The sequence below is a fragment of the Pristiophorus japonicus genome, chromosome 12, assembly GCF_044704955.1.
Source record: "Pristiophorus japonicus isolate sPriJap1 chromosome 12, sPriJap1.hap1, whole genome shotgun sequence".
Taxonomy (NCBI): Eukaryota; Metazoa; Chordata; class Chondrichthyes; family Pristiophoridae; genus Pristiophorus; species Pristiophorus japonicus.
This window is the reverse complement of record NC_091988.1, coordinates 8,243,999-8,270,662: the sequence shown is the minus strand read 5'-3', so window position 1 is coordinate 8,270,662 and position 26,664 is coordinate 8,243,999. Positions and strand designations below refer to the sequence as shown.

Here is a 26,664-nt window from a genome sequence, read left to right as displayed (position 1 = left end):
TTTGTTTAAGTTTAGATTTATTCCGGTCATAAATAAACAAAGGCTCTAATAAGTGTTCAACTGTTAAATTACCTGGTAACAACTGTTTTTGAGATGCAAGTTGGATATGCATGATTTTCACCATTGTATTAATTCATGGCAACCTGTTTGAGGTATAATGAACGCGTTTCAGCTCGAAGTGCGGTATACGGCCCTCGGTATGCTTTCCTTCGAGCATTGGGTCTGCCTCTATGCTACATCGAATATACGGCACAGAAATAGGCCATCCAATTAGTCAGTGGTGGTGTTTATACTCCACATGAGTCTCCTTTCATTCGATTGACCTCATCTTAGCCTTTCAGCATATCTTTATGTTCCCTTATGCTGTCTTTTGAAAGCATCTAAGCTATTTGTCTCTGTCACAAGAGGGCACTGCAGTGGGAGACTTGTGGGTTACCTGTACAGGTGTGCCTGGCCTAGTATAAAAGGCAGGCCACCAGGTGTGATCCTCACTCTGGAGTTAACTAATAAAGGACTAAGATCACTACAGTTCAAGTACGACACACTGCCTCGTGGAGTCATTATCAGAGCATCTAAAGACGTAACAGTCTCACTATTTCCTGTGGTAGCAAGTTCCACATTGTAATCACTCACTGAGTAAAAAGATTTCTCTTTATTTCCCTATTGGATTTATTAGTAACTATCTTGTCTTAATGGTCTCTAGTTTTGGATTCTCTCACAAGGGTAGAAACATTCTTTCCACATCGACCCTGTCCAACCCATTCATCATTTTAAAGACATCTTAAAGGAAAAAGCTCCAACCTGTTCAAACTTTCCCGATAGGTGTCATCTCCAAGTTCTGGTACCATCTTGTAAATCTTTATTGTACTTTATCCAGTGCTTCTATCTCCTTTTTATGGTAAGGAGAGACGAACTGTGCACAGTACCTCCTAAGTGAAGCTTGACCAGGGTCCTATACAAGTTTAACATAACTTCACTACTTTTGAATTCTATACCCATAGAAATAAGCATTTTTAATTGCTTTGCCAACCTGCTTTTAATGATTTGTTCACCTGTATCCTGAGTTCCCTTTGCTCTTCTGCCCCATTCTTATTTTCGAAAGTGCAGGTGATGTTTCTATTTTTCCTACCAAAGTGCATCACTTCATATTTATCAAGTTCATTTGCCACATATATGCCTGATCTGCTAATGGGTTTTGACTTGGTCAAATGTCCAAAAATCATCAGAACAAATGGTGCCATCAGCTAACACACATCAGTAACTTTTGCTACTCTGAAGTTTGCAAAGCATGCTTTTACAATGGCAGTCAATTTCTCCATAAAGTCATTGCAATGGACCCACACCTGAACTTCCTTGTCTCTGCAAGGAAGTTACAACAAGTGTCGAAGTACAAATGTGGCTTTGGCAATATATCATTGGAACACACGGGCTCCGATAGTAACTCCGAGGCGGGGAAGAGCTGGGGGGAGGATTTGCGGATGGGAATCCCGGAATGACGGGTTTTCCACAGGTGCCGCCCAATTTAATGGCAGGACCTGTTTTCAGTTTTTTCATCAGGTTTTTCACCCGACAGATTGACAGATTGACGGGTTGACGGGCTGGAAATCAGCTGGGGAGCAGGTCGAGGTAAATCTGACATCACGGGCGATGGGTCAAGCAGTAGTCGCGGGGGGTGGCAGAGTCAAACATCGGGTGAGGGGGGGGAGGGAGTTGAACATGTGGGGGAGGGAGTCGAACATGTGGGGGAGGGGAGTCGACATTTGGGGGGAGGAGGGAGTCGAACATGTGCGGGGGGGGGGGAAGAGTCAAATATGCCTGAATGAAACTATACTTCTAGAAAAAAATAGAAAATAACAGATATGAGTTGTATGTCTCAAATCATTTTAATAAATTACATGCAGTTAAAACTCATCATCATCATAGGCAGTCCCTCGGAATCGAGGAAGACTTGCTTCCACTGCTGAAGTGAGTTCTCTGGTGGCTGAACAGTCCAATACGAGAGCCACAGACTCTGTCACAGGTGGGACAGATAGTCATTGAGGGAAGAGGTGGCGATGTCAATGTCAAAGCGTCTAAGTTCCCGGGCAACTATGGCAGTATGGCGTTCCGGCCTGTCGCTGTTGGACTTGTCCATGATGGTCCTGACATTCCAGGTCCCGAACTTTATGTTAACGGAGTGGAAGACGCCTGTGCGTGATTTCTTTTAACGTGGGGTGGCCGTTGCACACCGGCAACTACACGGGCTTAGCCGAGCGAGGTCTTGGTCCAGTGGCAAGGGGCTCCAAGACGACTGGAGACCAGGCACTGCTGTATAGGCCTAATTGCCGACGGCAAAATGTTGGCTGCAAGCTCGGCGGCGAGTAGCGCCCGTGATGGTAGGTGGCCCGAGGCTTGGTTGGGGGCAGGCATTAGGAAGTCAGTTGTCCGCTGGAGTTCCGAGGGATGTTTTAAAAGTTTCTTCCAAAGTTTTAATTAAAAAAAGTTTTCCAAAATTATTTAAAAGTTTCTCCAGAGTCTATGATTGGCAGAGGAATTGGTAACCACTATAAACTTGTCTAATCAATTAAAATGAGTTTTTGCACAAAATGACTTGTTAATTTTTTATTAAATAAACTATATAATGTTGTATTAATTAAATCTTCCTGTCCATTTAGCAGCTCTGCTGACTGACAACAATGAGTTGATTTCAGAAGCTGATACTGGGATAGTGATTTTATTGACTGCTCCATTAGTGCTGCTGAGAAAGGGCAGAGATTTCAAAACAGTGTGATACTAAAACAGGTGTCCCGTTGGACATGGTGCATTTTAACATCACAACCACTGCCCCATTTACCAGACTGCGAAATGAAAAACAATGTGTGCCACAAATCAAATTAGTATACCAAGAATAGACTAGTTATGCAGACGTATAACAAGTTGGTCTCGGTCATCCTGGATAATGCTGTGACTTTTGTGGAGGATCGGCAGGGACTTGTCGATTAACTAAAATAAATCATCAAATGGTTATCGTAAGTCATAAAAGATAAGGAATGCAGCAACAAATTGGTGCCAGGTGTCTTTACTTTCTGCTAACTGCTTGTCCAGGACCCACATATGTTTTGCTTACTTAACAGTTTTGAGGAGAAAACATTATTTTCAGACTGTTCCAATTTAATCTTTTTCTTGGTTTTTTTCCACTGATTTGGAAGAAACTATTGAAGTTCATGAAACAATTCCTGTCTCACCCTTTTGGGGAAAAGATGCTCTGGCACTGGCCTGTCGGAAGCTCGACACCACTCAATGTAAAGTCCAGCCCATATACCACACGAGTAGTGTCAATACTTATCTACATGGTGCCATTTTGCTGAAGTCATAAACCACGGCAACAACACTCAAATGGTTTATGTTCAACTGTGAAAATTTTTTGATTTACTCATGTCTTAAACTAATGCAGAGAGCATAAAGACTGGCATAGACCAGTTGGGCTGAATGTCATTGCTTTTTTAGTTAAGCATCCACTGTGTGGGGGTTTACCACTGAAGGAGGGAAAGAAAGAACAAAAGGGAAGGTCTGTGATCTGGTGGAAGGCAGGAGAGATTAGAGAGACAAAAGGGATGATGGGCCAAATTGAAATGGGAATGACAGAAGTTAGAAGTTACAAAAATTCACTTTGCATCCAATTTCCACCCTTCCCTCACCTTCACATGGTCCATCTCCGACTCTTCCCTTCCCTTCCTCGAATTCTCTGTCTCCATCTCTGGGGATAGGCTTTTGACCAGCATCCACTATAAGCCCACTGACTCCCACAGCTATCTGGACTAAACTTCCTCCCACCCTGCATCCTGTAAGGACTCCATTCCATTCTCCCAGTTTCTCCTTCTCCGTCACATCTGACGATGCCACCTTTCACACTAGTGCCCCTGACATGTCTTCCTTTTTACTCAACCGAGGATTCCCCTCCGCTGTGGTTAACATGTCCCTCGACCGTGTCCACAGTATTTTGCTTTTGTGCAATGCAAGTTAACTGTGTTTCCAGAGTTTGGAATGGGACAACTTGGGACTTGGGATCTTGAGAGACATTGGGTTTGTGATAGAGTACCCGGTATAAATAACTTATATTTGATAATGAATTACATAACATTTTTCTCGTATTACTCACAAGCTCACATGAAGAGTGTTGAAGCGCAGGAAAAATTTATTTTAAAAAATGGTGTGGTAATTGGAACCAAATGTAATATTTTGTTCATCTAACTCCGTTTAAAATTAGCTATGAAATTTAATTTAAAACTACTTGAAGTCAGATCCAAAATTTGTCCCGATAACATATTGGGATCAATATTGATTTTAGGAATGACAGTCTGACGCTGGCTGGTCACCCATTTCTGCAGTGAAGCGGTGGCCGTGATTTTGAGGCCCTGGCCTAATTTACGTCGGGGCAGTGAGTTACAGGGCGCTGGATTAACGCTGGCCAATATCGGGCCACCAAAGCCGACAGCTGGGTGAGCGTGTAGTTTGGGAAGGGTTCAGCTGGGTGAGCGGGTAGTTTGGGAAGGGTTCAGCTGGGTGAGCGTGTAGTTTGGGAAGGGTTCAGCTGGGTGAGCGTGTAGTTTGGGAAGGGTTCAGCTGGGTGAGCGTGTAGTTTGGGAAGGGTTCAGCTGGGTGAGCGGGTAGTTTGGGAAGGGTTCAGCTGGGTGAGCGGGTAGTTTGGGAAGGGTTCAGCTGGGTGAGCGTGTAGTTTGGGAAGGGTTCAGCTGGGTGAGCGTGTAGTTTGGGAAGGGTTCAGCTGGGTGAGCGGGTAGTTTGGGAAGGGTTCAGCTGGGTGAGCGTGTAGTTTGGGAAGGGTTCAGCTGGGTGAGCGGGTAGTTTGGGAAGGGTTCAGCTGGGTGAGAGTGTAGTTTGGAAAGGGTTCAGCTGGGTGAGCGTGTAGTTTGGGAAGGGTTCAGCTGGGTGAGAGTGTAGTTTGGAAAGGGTTCAGCTGGGTGAGCGTGTAGTTTGGGAAGGGTTCAGCTGGGTGAGCGTGTAGTTTGGGAAGGGTTCAGCTGGGTGAGCGTGTAGTTTGGGAAGGGTTCAGCTGGGTGAGCGTGTCGTTTGGGAAGGGTTCAGCTGGGTGAGCGGGTAGTTTGGGAAGGGTTCAGCTGGGTGAGCGTGTAGTTTGGGAAGGGTTCAGCTGGGTGAGTGTGTAGTTTGGGAAGGGTTCAGCTGGGTGAGTGTGTAGTTTGGGAAGGGTTCAGCTGGGTGAGCGTGTAGTTTGGGAAGGGTTCAGCTGGGTGAGTGTGTAGTTTGGGAAGGGTTCAGCTGGGTGAGCGTGTAGTTTGGGAAGGGTTCAGCTGGGTGAGCGTGTAGTTTGGGAAGGGTTCAGCTGGGTGAGCGTGTAGTTTGGGAAGGGTTGGGGAGGGTTGCAATCCCAAAAGCCCTCTCGACCCAACAAAAATAATTGCAGACTTGCCTCTGCTGGGCCTGTTTGGCTTCATTGTCCATGGAACTAGTTGGAGTTTACAAGGCACGCGCTCCAACTAGCTCCAACCTGAAATGCTAATCAGGGTCCCTGGACCCCAATTTGCATGTTAAAAGAGGCTTACTGCCTGAGGTGGATGGACAGTTTGGGCAGGCAGCTGGAGGCCCCTTTCAGAATGATGCTGGCCGCGCCGTTGACATTAACGAGGCTGTCAAAACAGATTTTGAGGCCCTTACTGCCCTGTTAACATCAGACACAGCAGGTGAAAGTCATCCTCAATGCGACTTTAAATTCCTATTTAGCCCGTGGCCTCTTCAGTATTTTTGGTTGCAACAAACTAAAATCATAACTTGAACATTCTAGACATATAAGCATAACATCTAGAAAATGGAAACAAAGCTCTGACCTTCGAATGCTTGATACTGTGTGAAAATAGTGGTGTAACAGTCAGGGTAGATGGCCGCTATGAAAGCAGAAACTTATACTGAAATGCCGTGGAAAGGAGATCTGCTGCCCAAAGGACCACATGTCCCCCTTGCCAAAAGCCCCGCTGGCTGAAAGGTATCAGTCACAGTCACGCTGTCGCTATCCTTCCATGGTTTAAAACACAGTCTTGTTCAGCAGCATAATCAATTCCTACATTTACTGTGATGATAGACAATCCTGGAAAGACGATGGTTGAAACTCTATTAAGCTCGAGACTACTGGTATCACTATCAGCAACATTTTCATGACTGAAAAAAGCCTGTCGCCTGCAGATGTTGATTTTGGCAAAATGTCAACAATATAATAACCGCCAATTTGAAGCAATTGGTGGCAGGCTAACCAGTCTTCTTTTAATTATTGTTGGCTAAGGAACCATCATTAGCATTTTTTTGGTTGTATTGGTCACTGTTGTTATTAACTCAGGCGTGAATTAAAAAACACAACATGAACATAATTATTTTAAGCTTTTCTACTATCTGAATTCTACATATTTTGCTGCAAATATCAGCTTTTTAATATTCGCCTCCAGCTACTAAAATTAAGATCAAAACTTTATATAATTATAACTGATGCATTTCTCTTTACTAGACCATTTAGTGGTAGTTGCTGTTACATGACTATGTGTTTTCTCCTAGTATTAAAGTTTATACTAATTGCTGAATTCTCAGCAGCCTTTTTTTTCTTCATTTACAGAGGCACAATAGTAACAAATGAAAAATCTGTGGAATTTAGCCTTGAAATGTAGCCTTCATAAAATGTTTACAAAGCTCTTATGTTTTAATCTCTCCAGAAATACGTTTAAACCTTAATATTCAAACACATGGCGACTGGTAAAATATTCCTCTCAATGGGAGGGAGGGGGCCATTTTATCAAGGATTGAATTGCCGACCAAACTTTAAAAGCGCCGCAGTAGAGACTGCAATAAAAGCTGGTTACAATGAAAGGTTTAGGAATTACAATCCTTAATAAGGTTGACACCTAATTGGGAGAACTCATTTGGTGTTTGTAATAATGAAGCCATTGTATGTTGTTGAAATAAACTGTAGAACAACTGTGTAAGGAGTGTCGCATCCAAACGTCACTGTTAACTGCACTACATATTTTGTCAATATACCTGACCCTACATGAATACAGTAAATCCTGATGTAATGCACGGTGAGACAGTGCAATAAACCCAACCAATCGATCGACTGTGACATCTCTACACTCCAATCAAAATTCTACCAAAATAACAACTCGTGTAGTGTATTCCTTAATACTCAGTTGTAGCTGTACTTTACATTCACTTAATATTCTATTAGTATTTAGTAACGATTGATGTTTTTTTAAAGTTTTATGGACAGAAAACCAGGGTCCATATGTTGGGTTCAAGTTGTTTAGGGACTTTCGAATTAAAGATTTTGTCATCGCGTTTAGTTATAGCAAATTTTAATGAAATGGGAATAGTTTACCATATTGCTGGTAATAACTATCTGATCGTATGCAGCAACTCTATTTCAGAAGACTACTAAGAAGCTTGTTTTGTAAAAACAGAAAGTTTGATTTATTCCCAACCATGTAGTGTGCAGTCTGCATCACTTCACCGAGCACAATTATTTAATGCTTCTGTAAATAATTACATTTTCCTACTGCATGTTTTACGAAGAGCAATACTTCAGTGTAACATTTTATCCCTCTCCTAGTCTCGCTCACTCAGTCTGTCTGGCTCGAAGCTCTTTCTACTTATGGTACACTTTCTTGGCAATCCCTCGATAATCAAGTAAAATTGCTTCTCAGCGTAAAAAAATTCACATTTTCAGATTGGCCACGTTTAGTGAGCCTTTAGATAGCTTTGTAAACCATTCCTAGAGAGACATATTTTAACATGAACCTGACATATGAAAGATAGCCCAGTTGATGGCATAGTCGCAGGATACTGACATTCTTTCCTCTATCTACGTTTCTCGGATTCTTTGGCAATCCTAGCTTGTTCAATCAAATCATTAATTCCTGGCCTGGACACGGATTGCCACAGTTTGTGGTCTTTGATGGTTTCTCCCCCCGTGCAGGTTAACATCGGCGATGATCGGGATCTGAGTGGATAAGTAACCTGCTTATTTTTAACCGTCCACCCTCCTGATTTCTGCCAAGTGGAAAGGGTTAAATTTAGCCCCTACACTTCAAAAGTACTTCAACGGCTGCAAAGCACTTTGGGACATCCTGAGCCCATGAAAGTCACTATGTAAATGCAATTTCTTTCGTTTTTTTTTTTAAACTTCCCTTTGAATCTCTGTGAACACATTTCATTCCAAGTTTTCTTTTCCCTTGCTCCATGACTGTATTTCACAATGCTTTTAAAAGATGATGCAAGCAGAAATTCCACACAAAAGTGCTGAAATGCCTTTTTTTGGAGATGATGGTATCTGCAGACCACCCTGCAGTGCCTGCTATCAGGAAACGTCTTGACAGCTTTCCATTCACAGCTCATACAGTTTATATAGCAGGATGATGGATGGTGCCAACTATTACATTAAAGACCCGAATCATGCATCGCTGGTAAGGCTTTCGGATTCAAAGTTTAATTAAGTTAAAATCGTTACCTAATGTTGCACAATTGATGTGACCTTTAATTAATATAAGAGAAAAGATCTTTCAGTTGATGGCCCGAGTTATTAATTACCCATGATAGTGTGCAATGTGAAAAGTACATATTTGTACAATTAGTTTATATCAAAATAAGTAACTACACATAAAACAAGTTTTAACATATTACTTTTGCCTTATTTAAAGAAACACATGTATTCCATCAAAGTAATGAATTGAGAGGTATTCCTATCCACATGTGAAATGACCTGTTCCGAGGTCACAATCACAGAGATAGTTTGATCACATATCCCTTTCCAAAGTTCTGCAGGTCATCTGATATAATTTTTACAGGATTTCACAGGCTTTTGGAAAAAGTTTTAAAGCATACCACAGAATAATTCTCTCGGATTGTACTGTATGATACAGGTTTCAATAAGATCCTTATAGGCCACACTTTTATTACGCCACGTTTTTCACTGTCTGACCCGTGTAAAGGCATCCTGGATAACAATGGCGCAATTTGTACAATTACTGTCATTGCAGAATGTGAGGACATTCTCAGTAATAATCATCGGTCACTTACGGGCTTCTTCTGTCCTTGATTTTTCAGACGGTAAGCTCGGCTCCCCAATGCCAATATTGTTACTAGCAACAACTCGGAATTCATATTCCACCCAGGGACTTAAGTCGATCACTGTCGCTGTTACAGCATCGCCATCAATGACCTCAGGAACTGCAAGTACAAGCATGAGATGTTAACTTTAACATATCAAATGTAATCCACTTATAGAGAAAGCACAGTCCCATTATCAAAATTGGAACAGACAATTCCTTTCTTAAGTAATATTTAAGAATACTACAGAAAAATTGCTCTCTTTCCAAGATTATAGCTAACTAACTGTGTCATAAGGTCAACAAATGATTTAGGAACATCATCACTCTCAGAACAACAACAACCTGTATTTATATAGCACCTTTAACATAGTAAAGCTTTCCAATGCGCTTCACAGGAGCATTATATAACCAAAAATTTGACATTGAGCCATATAAGGAGAAATTAGTGCAGATATCCAAAAGCTTGGTCAAAGAGGTAGGTTTTAAGGAGCGTCTTAAAGGAAGAAAGAGAGGTAGAGAGGTGAAGAGGTTTAGGGAGGGAATTCCAGAGCTTAGGGCTTAGGCAACAGAAGGCACGGCCACCAATGGTTGAACAATTATAGTCAGGGATGCTCAAGAGGGCAGAATTAGAGGAGCGCAGATATCTTGGGGAGGGGCATTGTGGAGCTGGAGGAGATTACAGAGATAGGGAGGAGCGAGGCCATGGAGGGATTTGAAAATAAGGATGAGAATTTTTTAATCGAGGCATTGCTTAACCAGGAGTCAATGTTGGTCAGTGAGCACAGGGATGATGGTTGAATGGGACTTGATGCAAGTTAGGACACAGGCAGTCGAGTTTTGGATGACCTCTAGTTTATGTAAAGTAGAATGTGGGAGGTCAGCCAGGAGTGCATTGGAATAGTCAAGTCTGGAGGTATCGAAGATATGGATGAGGGCTTCAGCAGCGGATGAGCTGAGGCAAGGGCGGAGACAGGCGATGTTACGGAGGTGGAAATAGGCAGCTTTAGTGATGCTCATTCCAGGTGAAATATGGCACCAAGGTTGCGAACAGTCTGGTTCAGTCTCAGACAGATGTTAGGGAAAGGGATGGAGTCAGTGGCGAGGGAACGGAGTTTGTGACGGGGACCAAAAACAATGGCTTTGGTCTTCCCAATATTCCATTGGAGAAATTTCTGCTCATCGAGAACTGGATGTCGGACAAGCAGTCTGATAATTTAGAGACCATGGAGGGGTCTAGAGAAGTGATAGTGAGGGAGAGCTGGGTGTCATCAGCGTACATGTGGAAACTGACGCTGTGTTTTCAGATGATGTTGCCAAGGGGCAGCATGTAGATGAGAAATAGGAGGGGACCAAGGATAGATCCTTGGGGGACACCAGAGGTAACGATGCGGGGGTGGGAAGAGAAGCCGTTGCAGATGATTCTCTGGCTATGGTTAGATGGATAAGAATGGAACCAGGCGAGTGCAGTCCCACCCAGCTGGACGACGGTGGAGGGACGTTGGAGGAGGATGGAGTGGACAACCGTGTCAAAGGCCGCAGACAGGTCCAGAAGGACGAGGAGGGATAGTTTACCTTTGTCACAGTCACAAAGGATGTCATCTGTGACTTTGATGAGAGCTGTTTCGGTACTGTGGTGGAGCAGGACCCTGATTGGAGGGATTCAAATGGGGAGTTGCGGGAAAGATGGGCACGGATTTGCAAGGTGACAACACGTTCAAGGAACATCAATGTTAAATACGCTTTATTCAAACGAATCCTGTAGTAAAGGCCTACTGTGTATTTTTGCAGCCCTTTGCCAGTGCCATCTATAATGATGTTATGCAGCCCTATTTTCTGAGGGTGAGTATGAGTTTTTTCCCCACTTAAACAGTGGGCTGTAAAGCAGGGCATTATCACAAAATATAAATAAGATCCTCTGAAAAAGTAATGGAAAGCTAATGGTGAGATAATGGGAACCGATAGCACCGAGTAAAAATCTCCCTAAACTGCAGCAGCTGTCAGACAACGTGGCCAAAACCAGGGGAAATCCTGGAGTACAGATGATGCGATACATCATCAGATGGTTTCTGCAAGTCAATACAGGTGCCTGGAGCAGATGCCAAGAAGCTATCACATTTTCTTATCACCACGGGTATATGAAACATCAGCAGTCACTCGCTTCGAGCCCCTATCCGATGCTAATCACCAGCTGACTCAGTGCACTGTAATAACTGATATCAAGATTTTTGAGGAAAAAAATGCAACAAGTTAGCACAAATTCAAGAACTGCGAATGAAGCAAGGGATTACAGTACCAGCCCCTATGCTATATACAAAAGTTTTGTCAGTGCTAGCCTGATACAAAATGAGCACTCTTTGTGTGTTTCAGTTGTTATAATGATCTGAATGAATATTTATATAAAGAATATTTATATGGAGCCATATCTTGCTACAGCTGCCACTGTACCAGGAGGAATGGTCATTGACACTACAGGCTATTGCAGTGCCCTTACCCGACACAAAAAATGTGATGATATCAAGGACTTTTGTGCCACACCATTGTCTGCCCATAAAATACTTCTACAGTGCAGTAACTAGCCAATAAATCTGAAGTTAAAAAAGCACTGTCTGCACACCGTAATCACGCCTTTCAAAAAGAGGCAAAAATTGATGCAATGAATGAAACGGATCTATCTGTACCCAAACATGTAAATACAAACACTCCCCACACAGCAGGCAAAAATCCCCCTCCAAGTCACACACCATCCTGACTTGGAAATATATCGCCGTTCCTTCATCCTGGAACTCCCTCCCGAGCAGTGGAGTTTGTTACGGAACTTTATGAGAGGATCCTTAGATAGGCTGAGGTGCTATCTGAGTGTGAAAACACCGGATATGATGAAAAGACTGGATTCGAAGGAACTTCCATATTACATAGAATTTATAGCACAGAAACACGCGGCCCAGCGGGTCCGTGCCGGTGGTTATGCTCCACACCAGCCTCTTCCCTCCCTTCTTTCTCTCGCCCCATCAATGTATCCTATTCCTTTCTCCCTCATGTACTTATCCAAATTCCCCTTAATTGCATCTCTGCTAATCCCCTCAACTACTCCCTGTGGTAGCAAGTTCCACATTCTAACCACTCTATGGCTAAATAAGTTCCTCCTGAATTCTTTATTGGACTTATTAGTGACCATCCAAATCTTATATTTATATTATGGACAGACTTTCCGATATAATTGTCGATTTTCTCTCCCTTCCCCCTCCGACCAAAAACATCGACACCCCATTGGAGTGCAGGTCAGTCGGAGCAGTCTTCCTCCAGTACCTCACTCAAAGGGCTATTCCGGGGGTATGTATCTAAGTGTTAATTAGCTATTGAACTGCAAGAAGCATCACAGTCAAGCTTGATTCTGTCCTTGGCCACGTCCCACAAATGTGAACATCTGGTAGGCCGTGTGGGGGTGAAGGTGGGGTTGGGGCGTAGGGGGGAGGGAGGGGAGGGAGTCATCATATAGCAATCAAGAGCAGAAATGGGGCTGATTTTCTTCTCCCTAATCCATGAGCAGCAAAGCTAATTGTAGTGCTCCTATCACCATTCTGGCTGAGATCAGGTACCTCAACACAGACCAGTAATTGAACCCGTTATAAATCGTACTCTTCTTCAGGTATGTTACTTCCTCTTCACTGCTCCCCTTCTGCACTACCTGATTTACAATTGTGGCTATGAAACCTTATTTAAGGTCCCCACTATTGCCACCTATACTTCTGACTCTCCTTTGATTTTCTCACCCTGTAACCTCTGATTAGCACCACCCTACAGCAATGCAAGAGAAATCGCAACTTGGTGGTGTGGAGGAGCCATTCTACACCTCAGTACGCTGATGCCCCATGCTACGATTCCAAAGCAATGCTTTGAGGCACCAATGGTTTTATATTTATTTCAGAACAAGACTGGACCAAACTAAAGTTAAACCTAAACATTCCTACCGCCCATGTGTATGGTTCATTTAGCAGTTTATTCAGAGATCAGTGCAAATAGCAAAATGTGTTCAGTGGTTCTGCTTTTCTCTTTTACATTATTGCACCAAAATTAAATCCAAAGTGACGGAAACTCATTGTCAAAGGTATTACATAAGGGAGAATGTCACCAATTCTGAGGGCCGGGCGGGGGCCGGGGTCGGGGGGCGGGGGGGACGGGGGAGGGAGCCAAAGATTGGTAGCGGTTACGCTCTGAGATTGTTGAACTTGATGTTGAGTCCGGAACGCTGTAAAGGGCCTAAACGAAAGATGAGGTGCTGTCCTTCGAGCTTGCGTTGAGCTTCATTGGAACAGTGCAGGAGACCGAGGACGGAGAGGTCAGAGTGGGAGTGGAGTGGAGAATTAATGTGACAGGCGACCGGAAGTTCAGGGTCACACTTACGGACTGAACGGAGGTGTTCCGCAAAGCGGTCACCCAATCTACGCTTGGTCTCCCCAATGTAGAGGAGACCACATCGTGAGCAGCGAATACAGTATTACTACATTGAAAGAAGTACAAGTAAATCGCTGTTTCATCTGGAAGGAGTATTTGGGGCCCTGGATAGTGGGAAGGGAGGAGGTAAAAGGGCAGGTGTTGCATCTCCTGTGCTTGCACAGGAAGGTGCCGTGGGAAGGGGAGGGGGTGCTGGGGGTGACTGCGGAATGGACCAGAGTGTCGTGGAAAGAGCGGTCCCTTCGGAATGCTGAGAGGGGAGGGAGGGGAGGATGTGATTGGTGGTGGGATCACGCTGGAGGTGGCAAAAATGATGGAGGATGATCCGTTGAACGTGGAGGCTGGTGGGGTGAAAGGTGAGGACAAGGGGAACTGTGTCGTGGTTCTGAGAGGGAGGGGAAGGAGTGAGTGCCGAGGTGCGGGAAATAGAACGGACACGGTCGAGGGCCATGTTAACCACAGCGGAAGGGAATCCTCGGTTGAGGAAAAAGGAAGACATGTCAGAGGCACTAGTGAAAGGTGGCATCGTCAGATCAGATGCGACGGAGATGGAGAAACTGGGAGAGTGGAATGGAGACCTTACAGGATGCAGGGTGGGAGGAAGTGTAGCCCAGATAGCTGTGGGAGTCAGTGGGCTTATAGTGGATGCTGGTCGAAAGCCTATCCCCAGAGATGGAGACAGAGAAGTCGAGGAAGGGAAGGGAAGAGTCGGAGATGGACCAAGTGAAGGTGGGGGAAGGGTGGAAATTGGATGCAAAGTGAATGAAATTTTCAAGTTCAGGGCGAGAGCAGGAAACAGCACCGATACAGTCATCAATGGACCGGAAAAAGAGGTGAGGGAGGGAGGGGACCCGAGTCGGACTGGAACAAAGAATGTTCCACATATCCCACAAAAAGGCAGGAATAGCTAGGACCCATGCGGGGTCCCATAGCAACACCTTTAATTTAAATGTTAAGGCAAGTTGATTGTTTTTGCTGGTGACAATATAAATGCCTGAAAAGTGGTTTCTGAGCCACAAAATAGGGAATTTAACAAATGTAAAATTCCAAAATCATGCTTTTTTATCATAAATAAGCCCAAATGTTATCAAATAGGATATCCAAAATGAAACGATCCAAGTTTATTGGTAAAATATATGCATAATGAAAGATAAAAATAGACCCATTTTCATCATGCCATTTCTAAACATCAATGCAGCATTTACCTGTATTGAGAGCCTGCCAACCCACTGAAAAGGGGGTTCGTGCCTGCACAGTGTACATTGAGATTGGGCTGTGATTGTCAATGCCAGGGCTCCACGAGAGTTGGGCTGTGGTTTCTGTGATCTCCTCCACTATCACACTCCCTGGTGGACCTGGGGGAACTAATATAAAAGACACACAACACGTGAGAGGATGTCATATGATGGATAACAGGACATCAATTGTTTAAAGCAAAGAACGTTCGGTACAGCAGGATTGCAAACCACATCTTTGTTAACAGCAGACTGCAGGAGACTGCAGGTTCAGATAAGAAACAGCTGCTATGGTTTTTCCAGACAAAAGAGACTGAGCTATAAGGAACAATGTAGGGTAAATCTAAACAGATGTGAGCTGAGCTGGCTTTTGATCTTATTACAGACTTTAAAAAACATCACTTTTTTTGCACAACAATGTGAATAAATAATAAAAATCAGATGTTTCACTTAAATATGTTCTGGCCAGGATTTGAGCTGGTGAGATTCATGTTGAAAGCATCTAAATCTCATTGCTCATGCAACAGTGCATGCCATTAAACACAGAGGCCTCGGAAAATATAGGAGAGGAAATGTTTCATCTTGTGGACATCATACAGGCAAAATCTACTGAAGCCCAAACTTCGACTTTATATAAACGGTGTGTGCACTGTGGAGGCAAGTTCAGTGTGTTTGAGAAATTTGACACGAAGAATAATCTAGCCAAAGGTAGATGCAGCAGAATCCAATGCACCTTAAAATTACGACTGGGCTGTGGAGGAAATTGCCTGACTTGGTTTGATTTTCTACTCAGTCTTCTTAGAAGCACGTGCCTTTCCAAGATATATTTATATTTAATTAGCAGAGTTGGAGGATGCATAAAGTAGACAGAAATGAAATGATCTCTGCAGAAATAGGATGTAGGAGACTCATTGGCCTTTTGCTGTCCTATGTTTTCCATCAATCCCTCCCTTTTCAAAAAGATAAATGGTTCTGTTTACAGCACTTGTATAAGCCAAGGATGGAATCCAGTTCTTGTAAAAAAAATAGGTTTCAATAAATACGGACTGTGAACAGATTACTACAACTGCAAGTAATAGCACGCAGATGGGCCCAGGTTCAGTGTGTGATGCCAAAAGCTGCTTTGTCTGAGTGAAATTGCATTGTACTAAATGCGCTTATTTATGCCATAAATATTTGTACTAAACCATGGTCTTAACACATAATGAACCAACAGAGCAATTCTCAGCAACATTTACATTTTGGCTTTATATAATTTTACCCCCTTTCTCACTTGAACTACAGTCTATTAGATGGTTTCTATGGGCCCCAAGTTTCCCCAACCCATTTTTCCAGTGCACTTACCCATGGTGCGCCAACTTTCTACTCCAAAAACGGCGGTGAAAATGTAGCTGCTGATTCTCCCCGCTCCGTGGACCATCCTAGGGTCTGGCGTGGCGTGGCAATCACAGTGGGGGGGCGGAGCTACAGCCCTGCGCCGAAAACAGTGCCTGCAGCTGTGCGCATGCGCAGTGGAGTCTGCGCGCATGCGCAGTAGCTCCTCGCCCTCCCAGCACGTCCTGCCGGTTCGCCGCCCCCTATCCCTGGCCGAAGGGACGACCCGATGTTCACCGCCCCTATCCCTGGCCGAGTGGCCTGCCGCACAGGCCGGCCGCTGCCTTCCTGCGCTCACTTAGACTCCAGTTCAGTGTTGTAGCCTCTCGCACCTCCATTGCCTGCATCCTCTGCTGCCAGTGCTGTTCCTCCCATTCAGTTGGTGGAGTGCGTGCGATGTGTGTGTGTCGAGGGAAGCTTGCCGGGGAGCCTGGGGGAGCAGGAGCTGGAGGAGCCCGGGGGGGAGGGGCGGGCTGCATGGCTCGAGTCCGGGCCACCAGATCAGCACCAGGAGTCATACACAGCACGTTTGCGACGGAATTCTTCGAGACACGATAATGCAGGGATGAAGCTACTGGTTTGTGTCACTGATCACATCTATGTCAAGAAATTTCAAAGCATTAACGCCGAAAGACAATATCCCTTTTGAACTTTATAAATTGAGTTCAAGACTCAAACCACTCTGAAGGCTACAAGAAACAGGTTGGTGCGGGGAGACTTTTGATCGCGGGGGTGTTGGGGGGGGGGTTGGAGGAGGAGTGTTTCTTTAAATGATTTGGAAAAAGAACAAGCTGCTTGAATTAGAAAAGTTGTCCCTAGATTGTCTGCTGATAAGAGCATCAGTACCATCAAAATTCAACTTCTGATATAAATGATATTAAAAAGTGCATATTTTATGAAGCTTTATATTGTGGAATGTGTAAATTTTGCAAACGTTACAGTACAAGATCTGTATTAATTGTTATGAAGGTGTTTAGTGCTTTGCAAGGTCCTCTCCGCTCCCCTTCCCCCCCTATCTCTGGCTACCAGCGCTGATTTCTTAACTCTCCGCAAGGGTTTTCTGTGTGGCCACAAGGGGCCACATACACTGGCCTAAGTTAGTTTGAAGCAACTATTAGCTGTCCAAACTGGCTTAAATGGCCTAAACAGGTGTAGGTGGCTGGTAACACCCCCTTTTGAACAAAACTAAACTAAACTAAAAAAACTAAACTAACTCACTTACACTGGAGCAAATTAAATGGGCAGAATTGAGACTTTTAAGATACTCCAGAAAAATCAAGTTGCTCCAAAAAAAACGGAGCAACTCCTAGGGAAACTTGGGCCCTTTGGGTGGATGTGTATACTGCAAGATTAAAGATTTGCAACACACATTTTGCAGTAACTCACTGGGAAAACAGCTGCAAATATAAATAGGTCATGGGAAATAAACTGATTAAATTATAAATATACTTTGAACATATTTAACCAGAAAGTCCATCGAGGAGTGTTTCCTTATATTTAATGCAGCTTTCAGGACTGCACACTTCAAACATTGAGAAGTATAAGAATTGTAACAGAGCACAAATCCAGCGAAATATTAAAAAGATTACAGTTAAAGGTGAAGTGAAGAAAGGAAGTGTAATAAAACTAATTGGAAGCAGGGTAAGGTACTTGGGTTGGGAGGAGAAATCTAACAGAAAGATTAAACTTTTCTAGAAAAAAAGTATTGCATTTTCATGACCTCAGGAAGTCCCAAAGCACTTTACAGCCAATGAAGTACTTTTGGAGTGCAGTTACTGTTGTAATATAGGAAACGCGGCAGCGAATTTTTGCACAGCAAGTTCCCACAAACAGCAATGTGATAATGACCAGATAATGTTTTTGTGATGTTGATTGAAGGCTAGGACACCGGGATAACTCCCCTGCTGTTCTTCGAAATAATGCCACAGGATCTTTTAGGTCCACCTGAGAGAGCAAATGGGGCCTCGGTTGAACGTTTCATCTGAAATATGGCACCGCCGGCAGTGCAGCACTTCCTCGGCACCGCACTGGAGTGTCAGCCGAGATTTTTGTGCTCAAGTCTCTGGAGAGAGACTTGAACCCATGACCTTCTGACTCAGAGGCGAGGGTGCTACCCACTGAGCCACGGCTGACACAGAAACTCGGGAAGTACTTAATGCACATCATAGTTTTATAAACATACCAGCATGTCACTCTTATACTCTGATACTCGGCTCTTGTTGCATGTGTTGCTAATGGCTGCCTCAGTGACAGAACAGCCTTGCAACACAGTACCTTTACAATGTGTATGCCCTCCAAATACAACCTTCTGGAAAGTTTATTGTAATTATATGCTTCTTGTTGTAATTAGATGCTCATTAAAACTTCAAGGATGGAACAAATAATGAGGAAACAATTTTCCCATAGTATGAATTGCAATACTGTGCAGTATGTCCTACACCAACATTATGCCTAGTTTAAAGCTTATTTGAATATGTCAATTAGACACAAAAGCTGCCAACTGAAATTAATTTTATTCCAAAGGTTGGGTGCTAAATCTCTAAATTCAAGCCTTGCAGAGTATGAATGTCTTTTCTATGTTAATCGAATATTCTACGACAAGGGTGATATCCATTTTGTACAAGTTATTAAGATTTGTAGTGATGGATCCATTATTCCAATTACCACACAGAAAGTTACTTTAACCCTTCAAGTGCTAAGAACCAGCTTGTTCATTAGGCTGTCAGGAGCTAAGATTGGCTAACACGTTTAGCAGTCCTCTTCCTGATTTAACATGGAAAAACCTAAGGGCTGAAATTCCGCTGAGCATACTGGTTCATTGAGGAGACTTCGCCAATACATTATGATTCTTCAACATCCATATTAGAAACATGCATCAATTCCACATTCATAATTATGCTTCGATTAACAGAATCATTTTCAAGTTCTGCAAGCTTCAGTCACCTTTGACTGTGCTCTCCCTAATTGCCCAAATCAGCAAGGGCAGACATCGACGACGAGGTCCAACACCGCCTCCAGTGCAGCCTTCGGTGGCCTGAGGAAGAGAGTGTTCGAAGACCAGGCCCTCAAATCTGGCACCAAGCTCATGGTACACAGGGCTGTAGTAATACCCGCCCTCCTATATGGCTCAGAGACGTGGACCATATACGGTAGACACATCAAATCGCTGGAGAAGTACCACCAACGATGTCTTCGCAAGATCCTGTAAATCCCCTGGGAGGACAGACGCACCAACGTCAGTGTTCTCGATCAGGCCAACATCCCCAGCATCGAAGCATTGACCACACTCGACCAGCTCCATTGGGCAAGCCACATTGTTCGTATGCCCGGCACAAGACTCACAAAGCAAGCGCTCTACTCGGAACTCCTTCACGGCAAGCGATCCCCAAGCGGGCAGAGGAAACATTTTAAAGACACCCTCAAAGCCTCCTTGATAAAGTGCAACATCCCCACCGACACCTGGGAATCCCTGGCCAAAGACCGTCCTAAGTGGAGGAAGTGCATCCGGGAGGGCGCTGAGCACCTCGAGTCTCATCGCCGAGAGCATGCAGAAATCAAGCACAGGCAGCGAAAGGAGCGTGCGGCAAACCAGACTCCCCACCCACCCTTTCCCTCAACGACTGTCTGTCCCACCTGTGACAGGGACTGTGGCTCTCGTATTGGACTGTTCAGGCACCTGAGAACTCACTTTTAGAGTGGAAGCAAGTCTTCCTCGATTTCGAGGGACTGCCTATGTTGATGATGATGATGAATTGCCTAAACCCATACAAGATCAAAAGGAAAGTCTTGACTGTTTGTTCAAAGAGTTGTTGAAGTTGTAATGGGAAAACTGTAGGATTGGTTTTCTTGAAGGATGAGATCAAATGTGCTGAAATTACTTCTTCATCCAAGTCTAACTTGTGTAATTTTAGACAGGAAGTGCACAGGGAACACTGTGTTACTCACAGCGATAAATATTTGGAATGATCCATCAAGCAGGATGATTGAGACAAAATCATTCGAGCTGTTAAAAATACAGTTGGATGCTAAGATGGGGGAGATTTAAGGTACTCGAAGGATGTCCTTCGATAGGCTGAACATCCTTTTCGCATTCTTGACCGTGTTTACTTTCTCATAGACACATTGGTAATTAGCATCTACAAGTACTTCCTTATTGCATCACTACCAACTGTTCAAAATACATATACAGGGGCTAGGATCTCTGCAGGTGTTCTCCTGATCTCCCACCATTACTTCTGTGGAAGATTGCTGGAAAACCCCAAAGAAATAGTGTTCACATTTATGCTGTTTCTCTCTGGTTTCTGCTGAACTTCTGTTGCAGCTATGGTGGGAGATTGGGAGAACCCATGTGGAAATTCTACTCAATGATTTATTATCAAATGCACAAGAAACTCAAATTCTTTTTCATGCTATCTACTTATTAAGGGATTATAAAAGTAAAAATCTTGATGCCTTGTTAATGTAAATTAAATCATATCTTGGAGAGAATTTATATTTCATGGAGAGCAATTTAAAAGTGATTCAGAATGAGTGTCTTAATCTAATTAGAAAGTTATCATAAACAGGGCTAAAATTGAATATCATGGCAGCCGGTACTCAACAAATTCCTCCTTTGACAAGGATAAGTGCTGCTGCATTATGAACCAAGATGACAGACTTGGTGCTCATGCTGTCTTATGTTCCATGGCAAATTATCATCATAGGCAGTCCCTCGGAATCGAGGAAGACTTGCTTCCACTCTTAACATGAGTCCTTAGGTGGCTGAACAGTCCAATACGAGAGCCACAGTTCCTGTCACAGGTGGGACAGACAGTGGTTGAGGGAAGGGGTGGGTGGGACAGGTTTGCCGCACGCTCCTTCCGCTGCCTGCGCTTGATTTCTGCATGCTCTCGGCGATGAGACCCGAGGTGCTCAGCGCCCTCCCGGATGCACTTCCTCCACTTAGGGCGGTCTTGGGCCAGGGACTCCCAGGTGTCAGTGGGGATGTTGCACTTTATCAGGGAGGCTTTGAGGGTGTCCTTGTAACGTTTCCTCTGCCCACCTTTGGCTCGTTTGCCGTGAAGGAGTTCCGAGTAGAGCGCTTGCTTTGGGAGTCTCGTGTCTGACATGCGGACAATGTGACCTGCCCAACGGAGCTGATCAAGTGTGGTCAGTGCTTCGATGCTGGGGATGTTGGCCTGGTTGAGGATGCTAATGTTGGTGCACCTGTCCTCCCAGGGGATTTGTAGGATTTTGTGGAGCTGTGCAATCAATATACATTCACTTGAAGATTTTGCCTTGCAAATGTCCTCCTTTTATTCATAGAGAGTGATAATCTATATCCACTTGTAAGCAAAATTGATGATCATGGGATTAAAGGGCCAATGGCAGTGTGGTAAAAAATTGGCTAAGGGACAAAAAGCAGAGAGTAATGGTAAATGGTTGTATTTCCAGACCGAAGGGAAGTGTGCAGTGGTGTTCCCCAGGGGTCGATATAAGGACCACTGCTCTTTTGATATATATTAATGACAAGGACATAATTTCAAAGTTTGCAGATGATATGAAACTCGGAAAGGTGGTAAACAACGAGGAGGATAGTGACGAACTTCAGGAAGACAGAGACAGACTGGCGAAAGGCACAGACACATGGCAGATGAAATTTCACATAGAGAAGTATGGAGTGATTCATATTTTGGGGAAAAATGGGGAGAGGCAATATACAAGTTTAAAGGGGTGCAGGAACGGAGATATCTGGGGGTTCATGTACACAAGTCTTTGATGGTGGCAGGACAATTTGAGAAAGCTGTTAAAAAGGCATACGAGATATTTGGCTTTATATATAGAGGCACAGAGTACAAATGAACTGAAGTTATACGAAACTTTTATAAATCACTGATTCGGCCTTAGCTAGAATATTGTGTTCAATTCTGGGCATCACATTTTAGGAAGGATAGAGAGGGTGCAGAGGAGATTTACTAGAATGGTACCAGGGCTGAAAGACTTCAGTTATGTGGAAAGGCTGGAGAAGCTGGGATTGTTCTCCTGAGAGCAGCGAAGGTTAAGGGAAGATTTGATAGAGGTGTTCAAAATCATGAAGGATCTTGACAGGCTGGGGAGCGGAAGGAGCAGCGTTGCGGCCTGGCCCAGCAGGCTGAGCGGCCCCCCGGCCTGCAAGCACCATCGGAGCAGGCCGGAGAGCGGAAGGAGCAGCGTGGCGGTGTACCACTGCAGGGAGCAGCACGTGCTGGAGCAGGAGAGCAACAGCAAGATCCAGGTCGGTGATTGGAGCGTGAGCAGGTACAGCAGGAGCAGCGAGGTCGGGGCGAAGGAGCGGCGAGAGATTGTCGAGGAATGTAATCGGGGCCCAGGAGAGGAGTGAGTTCGGTGGCCCAGAAGAGGCGAGGGCCCAGGGGCAGCACGGGCCCAGCCCACACTGCGATATGTGTGCGCACTAGGTCTGTGCAGCAGAGCTGGTCTCCAGTCGACTTGGATAACCCTTGCCACTGGGCCAAGACCTCGCTCTGTCAAGCCCGTGTGGTGGCTGGTGTGCAACGGCCACCACACGTTAAAAAAACCCACGCACAGGCATCTTCCACCCTTCAGGATGTAGTTCGGGATCTGGAAGATTAGGTCCTTCATTGAAACACCTGTGAACTTCTTGACCTGGAAGCAAGTCATCCTCAACTCGAGGGACTGCCGATGATGATGAAGGAGAAACTTCTTCGAGTGGCAGAAGGATTGGTGACCAGAGGACACAGATTCAAGTTAATTGGCAAAAGAACCAGAAACCACATGAGGAAAAAGAAATGACGCAACGAGTTGTTAGGATCTGGATTGCACTGCCTGAAAGGATGGTGGAAGCAGGTTCAATTATAACTTTTAAAAGAGAATTGGATAAATAAAAAAAGGAAACATTTACTGGGCTGTGTGGAAACAGCAGGAGTGGGAATAATTGGATCATTCTTTCAAAGAGCCAGCACAAACTCGATGGGCTGTATCTATGGGCCCAAGTTTCGGGCCGCGCCTAGAACGGCACAGCCCCGACCTGGATGCCCGTTTTTCGTGCTTGAAAGTGCGCCGAAAAAATATTTGCATATTCTCCGGCTTCCTGCAGGTCTTCAGCAGCTTGGCGTGGCACGCACAGAACAGCAGGGGGCGGAGCAAGAGACTCGCGCCGATTCTACAAGTAGTGGGGGGCGGGGCTAATTTAAATATGGCAACGTCGTGCTGGCAACCCTGCGCATGCGCGTTGGAGTGCGTGCGCACGCGCAGTGGCACAGAAACATTGCCACTCGGCCATTTTTTAAAGGGACTAGAGGAAAAGTGAAAATTTGTCTCGTGGACCCCTGGCCAAATGGCCTCAGTCCCCTTTGCAGCTCGAAAGCTGCTTGCTGCTTCACACAGGTAGGAACATGGAATATTTAATCTTTGCTTTGTTTAAAAATTTTTATGCAGGTTGGATCTTTATTTGTATAAGTATGACTGTTGAATGATTGTAGAATTTAATTACTTCCCTTCAGCCCCCCCTCCCCCGCTGCCGTTCCCTATGCCTAATTTGTAACCTACGCCTGATTTGTAAAGTGTATGCAAGGTTTTTCTGAGCGTACAAAAATCTTCACTTACTCCATTCTAAGTTAGTTTGGAGTGAGTTTTCACTGCCTAAACTTTCAAAACAGGCATAAGTGGCCGGACACGCCCCCTTTTGAAAAAAAAAATTCTGTTCCAAAGTGAAACTGTTCTAACTGACTAGAACTGGAGCAAACTAAAGGCCGAGAATTACAATTGCTTAGGTACTCCATTCTAAACCAGTTGCTCCAAAAAAACAGGAGCAACTCAGGCCAAAACTTGGGCCCTATGATTCATTGGCTATTATAGCAATAGAATCTGATTCTTCAACAGGAGATTAGGATACTGCAAAAGGCAAAGGATGTATCACAAAATCAGACCAAAGTAAACAAGAAAAGTTACCTTTTTTCTTGCATCTTAAGGGACACAAAGGCTTATCTTATCCCTCATGAGTGGTTTAATAGTGACTTACTTTGCAATCATGTACAACTCAAGTGCTTTTAGGAACAGGGCTATCAATATCCCATTAGGCACAATTCATGTGAAGAGAACAATTTGAAAAATAACTAACTTTTCTTTGAAATGAAGCACGACACATAAGTCAGCTCAGTTGCATGTATGAAATAACACTCAACTATGGATTTCATGGTTTGTTTCACCCAACATCTATATGTAGTCACATGTTATTTTGATGGGCCTATCATAAAAGTACTGCACTCAAAAACAAATACAGACAAAATGCCCTACCATCAGCTGTGTGAATTTGTGCAGTTAGTGGTCAATGCAAAGTTTGTACAATTTCATTAAAGTTCCATTCTTGGTTGATATTTTTCTGCATGGTGTTTGCTGTAAGGGGTATGGGGAAAAAGTGGGAATATGGTGTTGAGATAGAGGATCAGCCATGATCATATTGAATGGCGGTGCAGACTCGAAGGGCCGAATGGCCTACTACTGCTCCTATTTGCTATGGGCTAGACTTTCCACTAGGTGGCCATCGCCCCCAAAAATGGGCCCTTGTTTTGGTGACGTGGGACGTATCAGCCTTGCTGATCGCTGGTACATGGCCCATTTTTTGTTGTTGCAATTTTCCACTCGGCCTTAGCCCGGCGATGAGGAATGGGCAATCTCATTTTTCGGCGATGTCACGATCGCCCACTGAACGAGGAAGTGAAAAATTTCCCTAGAAACGTGCTTCTGGGCATGTGTGGGAGGTCAGGGGTCATCCACACATGCGTAGAAGGCACAGGGAGGGGCAGAGAGAGAGAGAGAGAGAGTGGAGGAAGGCAGGGACAGAGAGGAGAGAGGAGAGATCATTGTTCATTGTATGTTAGATTGTTTAAAATGTTTGTTCATAGTTGGGGTAGGCGGGGAGGAGGGTGTTTGAAAAGAATTCTGTTTGCAATAAATTTGGTTAATGATTTTAACAATTGTTGTGCATTCTCTGATAAGGTTAGTTAACTTAGGCATTTTGAATAATTTAACATTTTTATTCTCTTGTAATAACATTACTTAAGTTAAGCATTAATGCAAATGTTGCACTACAAAGGGCAGGCCAGTACAGGCAAGGCTAAAACATAACTCAACGTAACTCAACGCAAATGCAACTTTTGTATAAACGTAATTGTTAATCTAAATGTAAATGTGACGATCTCCAATGTAAGTTCATGCAAAGCGTTCCTTTATCAGCTGCTGACGCAACAGCTGTACTGCTGCGTAACTCCCACGGGGTACTATTCTTCTGGGGTGGGACCATGGCTACATCGCCAGGCTGGTCCTCCCCGAGGTCCTCACCAGCCTCCTCTTCCTCCTGCTCCTGCTCCTCCTCGCTGGCTGGCTCTTCCATCTCCCCTCCTTCTGGAGGTGGGCCTGCAGCCCCATCTGGCATTAGTTGTCTTCTCCTTATAGCTTGGTTATGCAGCATGCAACACACCACAATAAACTTAGCGACCTGGTCAGGATGGTACTGTAGGCTGCCACCAGAATGGTCCAGGCATCTGAAGCACGGCTTTAGGACTCCAATTGTCTTTTTGACGATGTTGCGTGTTGCTATGTGGCTTTCATTGTAACGTTTCTCTGCTTCAGTGATGGGATTACGCAGAGGGGTCATCAGCCAACTGGCAAGGCCATATCCTTTATCCCCCAGCATCCAACCAGTGACCCTCTGGCTGATTGACAAACAGGTCAGGGATAGCACTCTCACGTAGGATGTGCGCATCATGGGTGCTGCCAGGAAATATAGCGTTTACTGTCATGCTTACTTATTTGTGGTCGACAACAAACTGCACATTCAGGGAGTGGAATCCCTTTCTGTTACAAAATACCTCCGTGTTCTTTCAAGGTGCGTTCAGGGCAATGTGCATGCAGTCTATTGCTCCCTGCACCTTGGGGAAGTCTACTATTCTCGCGAAGCCTAAAGCCCTCCCAGTCTGTGCCTCCCTGGTCATAGGGAAGCTTATAAAGTCCATCCTGTGAACGTAAAGGGCTTCAGTCACCTGCCGAATGCAGCAGTGTGTAGCGTGCTGGGAGATATGACAGATGTCGCCAGCTGAAGCCTGAAAAGCTCCTAATGCATAGAAGGCTAGGGCTACAGTGACCTTCACCTCAATGGACAGTGTGGTTCTGATGGTGCTGGAAGGCTGCAGATCCCCCTTGATGAGCTGGCAAATCTCATCCATGACCTCCTTCCGGAAGTGCAGCCTTCTTAGACAAGCGTTTTCAGATAAGTTGAGGTAAGATTGCGTTTCTTTGTACCTTCATTGGCTGTACGCTCACCTCCTCTGTCTCTGTCTACTACTAGTAAAATTAAATATAATTAAAAATCTGAGTAGATCTATCTATACAGGACCCATAAATCACTCACAACCGTCGAAGTATGATTTTTTGGCTGTCTCCCCGCTTCTTCCGATCTTTAAAATGGCGCCCATAGTGCCTATTTCCTTCTGTAAATCCTGGGAAAA

The 26,664-nt window shown here is 44.5% G+C and overlaps 1 protein-coding gene across 3 annotated transcripts in view; it reads right to left on the bottom strand.

Annotated features, from left to right (window-relative positions):
• LOC139277132 (contactin-4-like) overlaps positions 1–26,664 on the bottom strand; it is a 1,961,053-nt gene that overhangs the window by 246,778 nt on the left and 1,687,611 nt on the right. For all 3 annotated transcript variants that reach the window (XM_070895154.1, XM_070895156.1, XM_070895155.1), the window contains exons 15-16: positions 14,759–14,917; positions 9,070–9,219 (exon numbers count right to left, since the gene is read on the bottom strand). In XM_070895154.1, the coding sequence (XP_070751255.1) occupies positions 9,070–9,219; positions 14,759–14,917 (309 nt within the window). The remainder of the gene's footprint in view (positions 1–9,069; positions 9,220–14,758; positions 14,918–26,664) is intronic.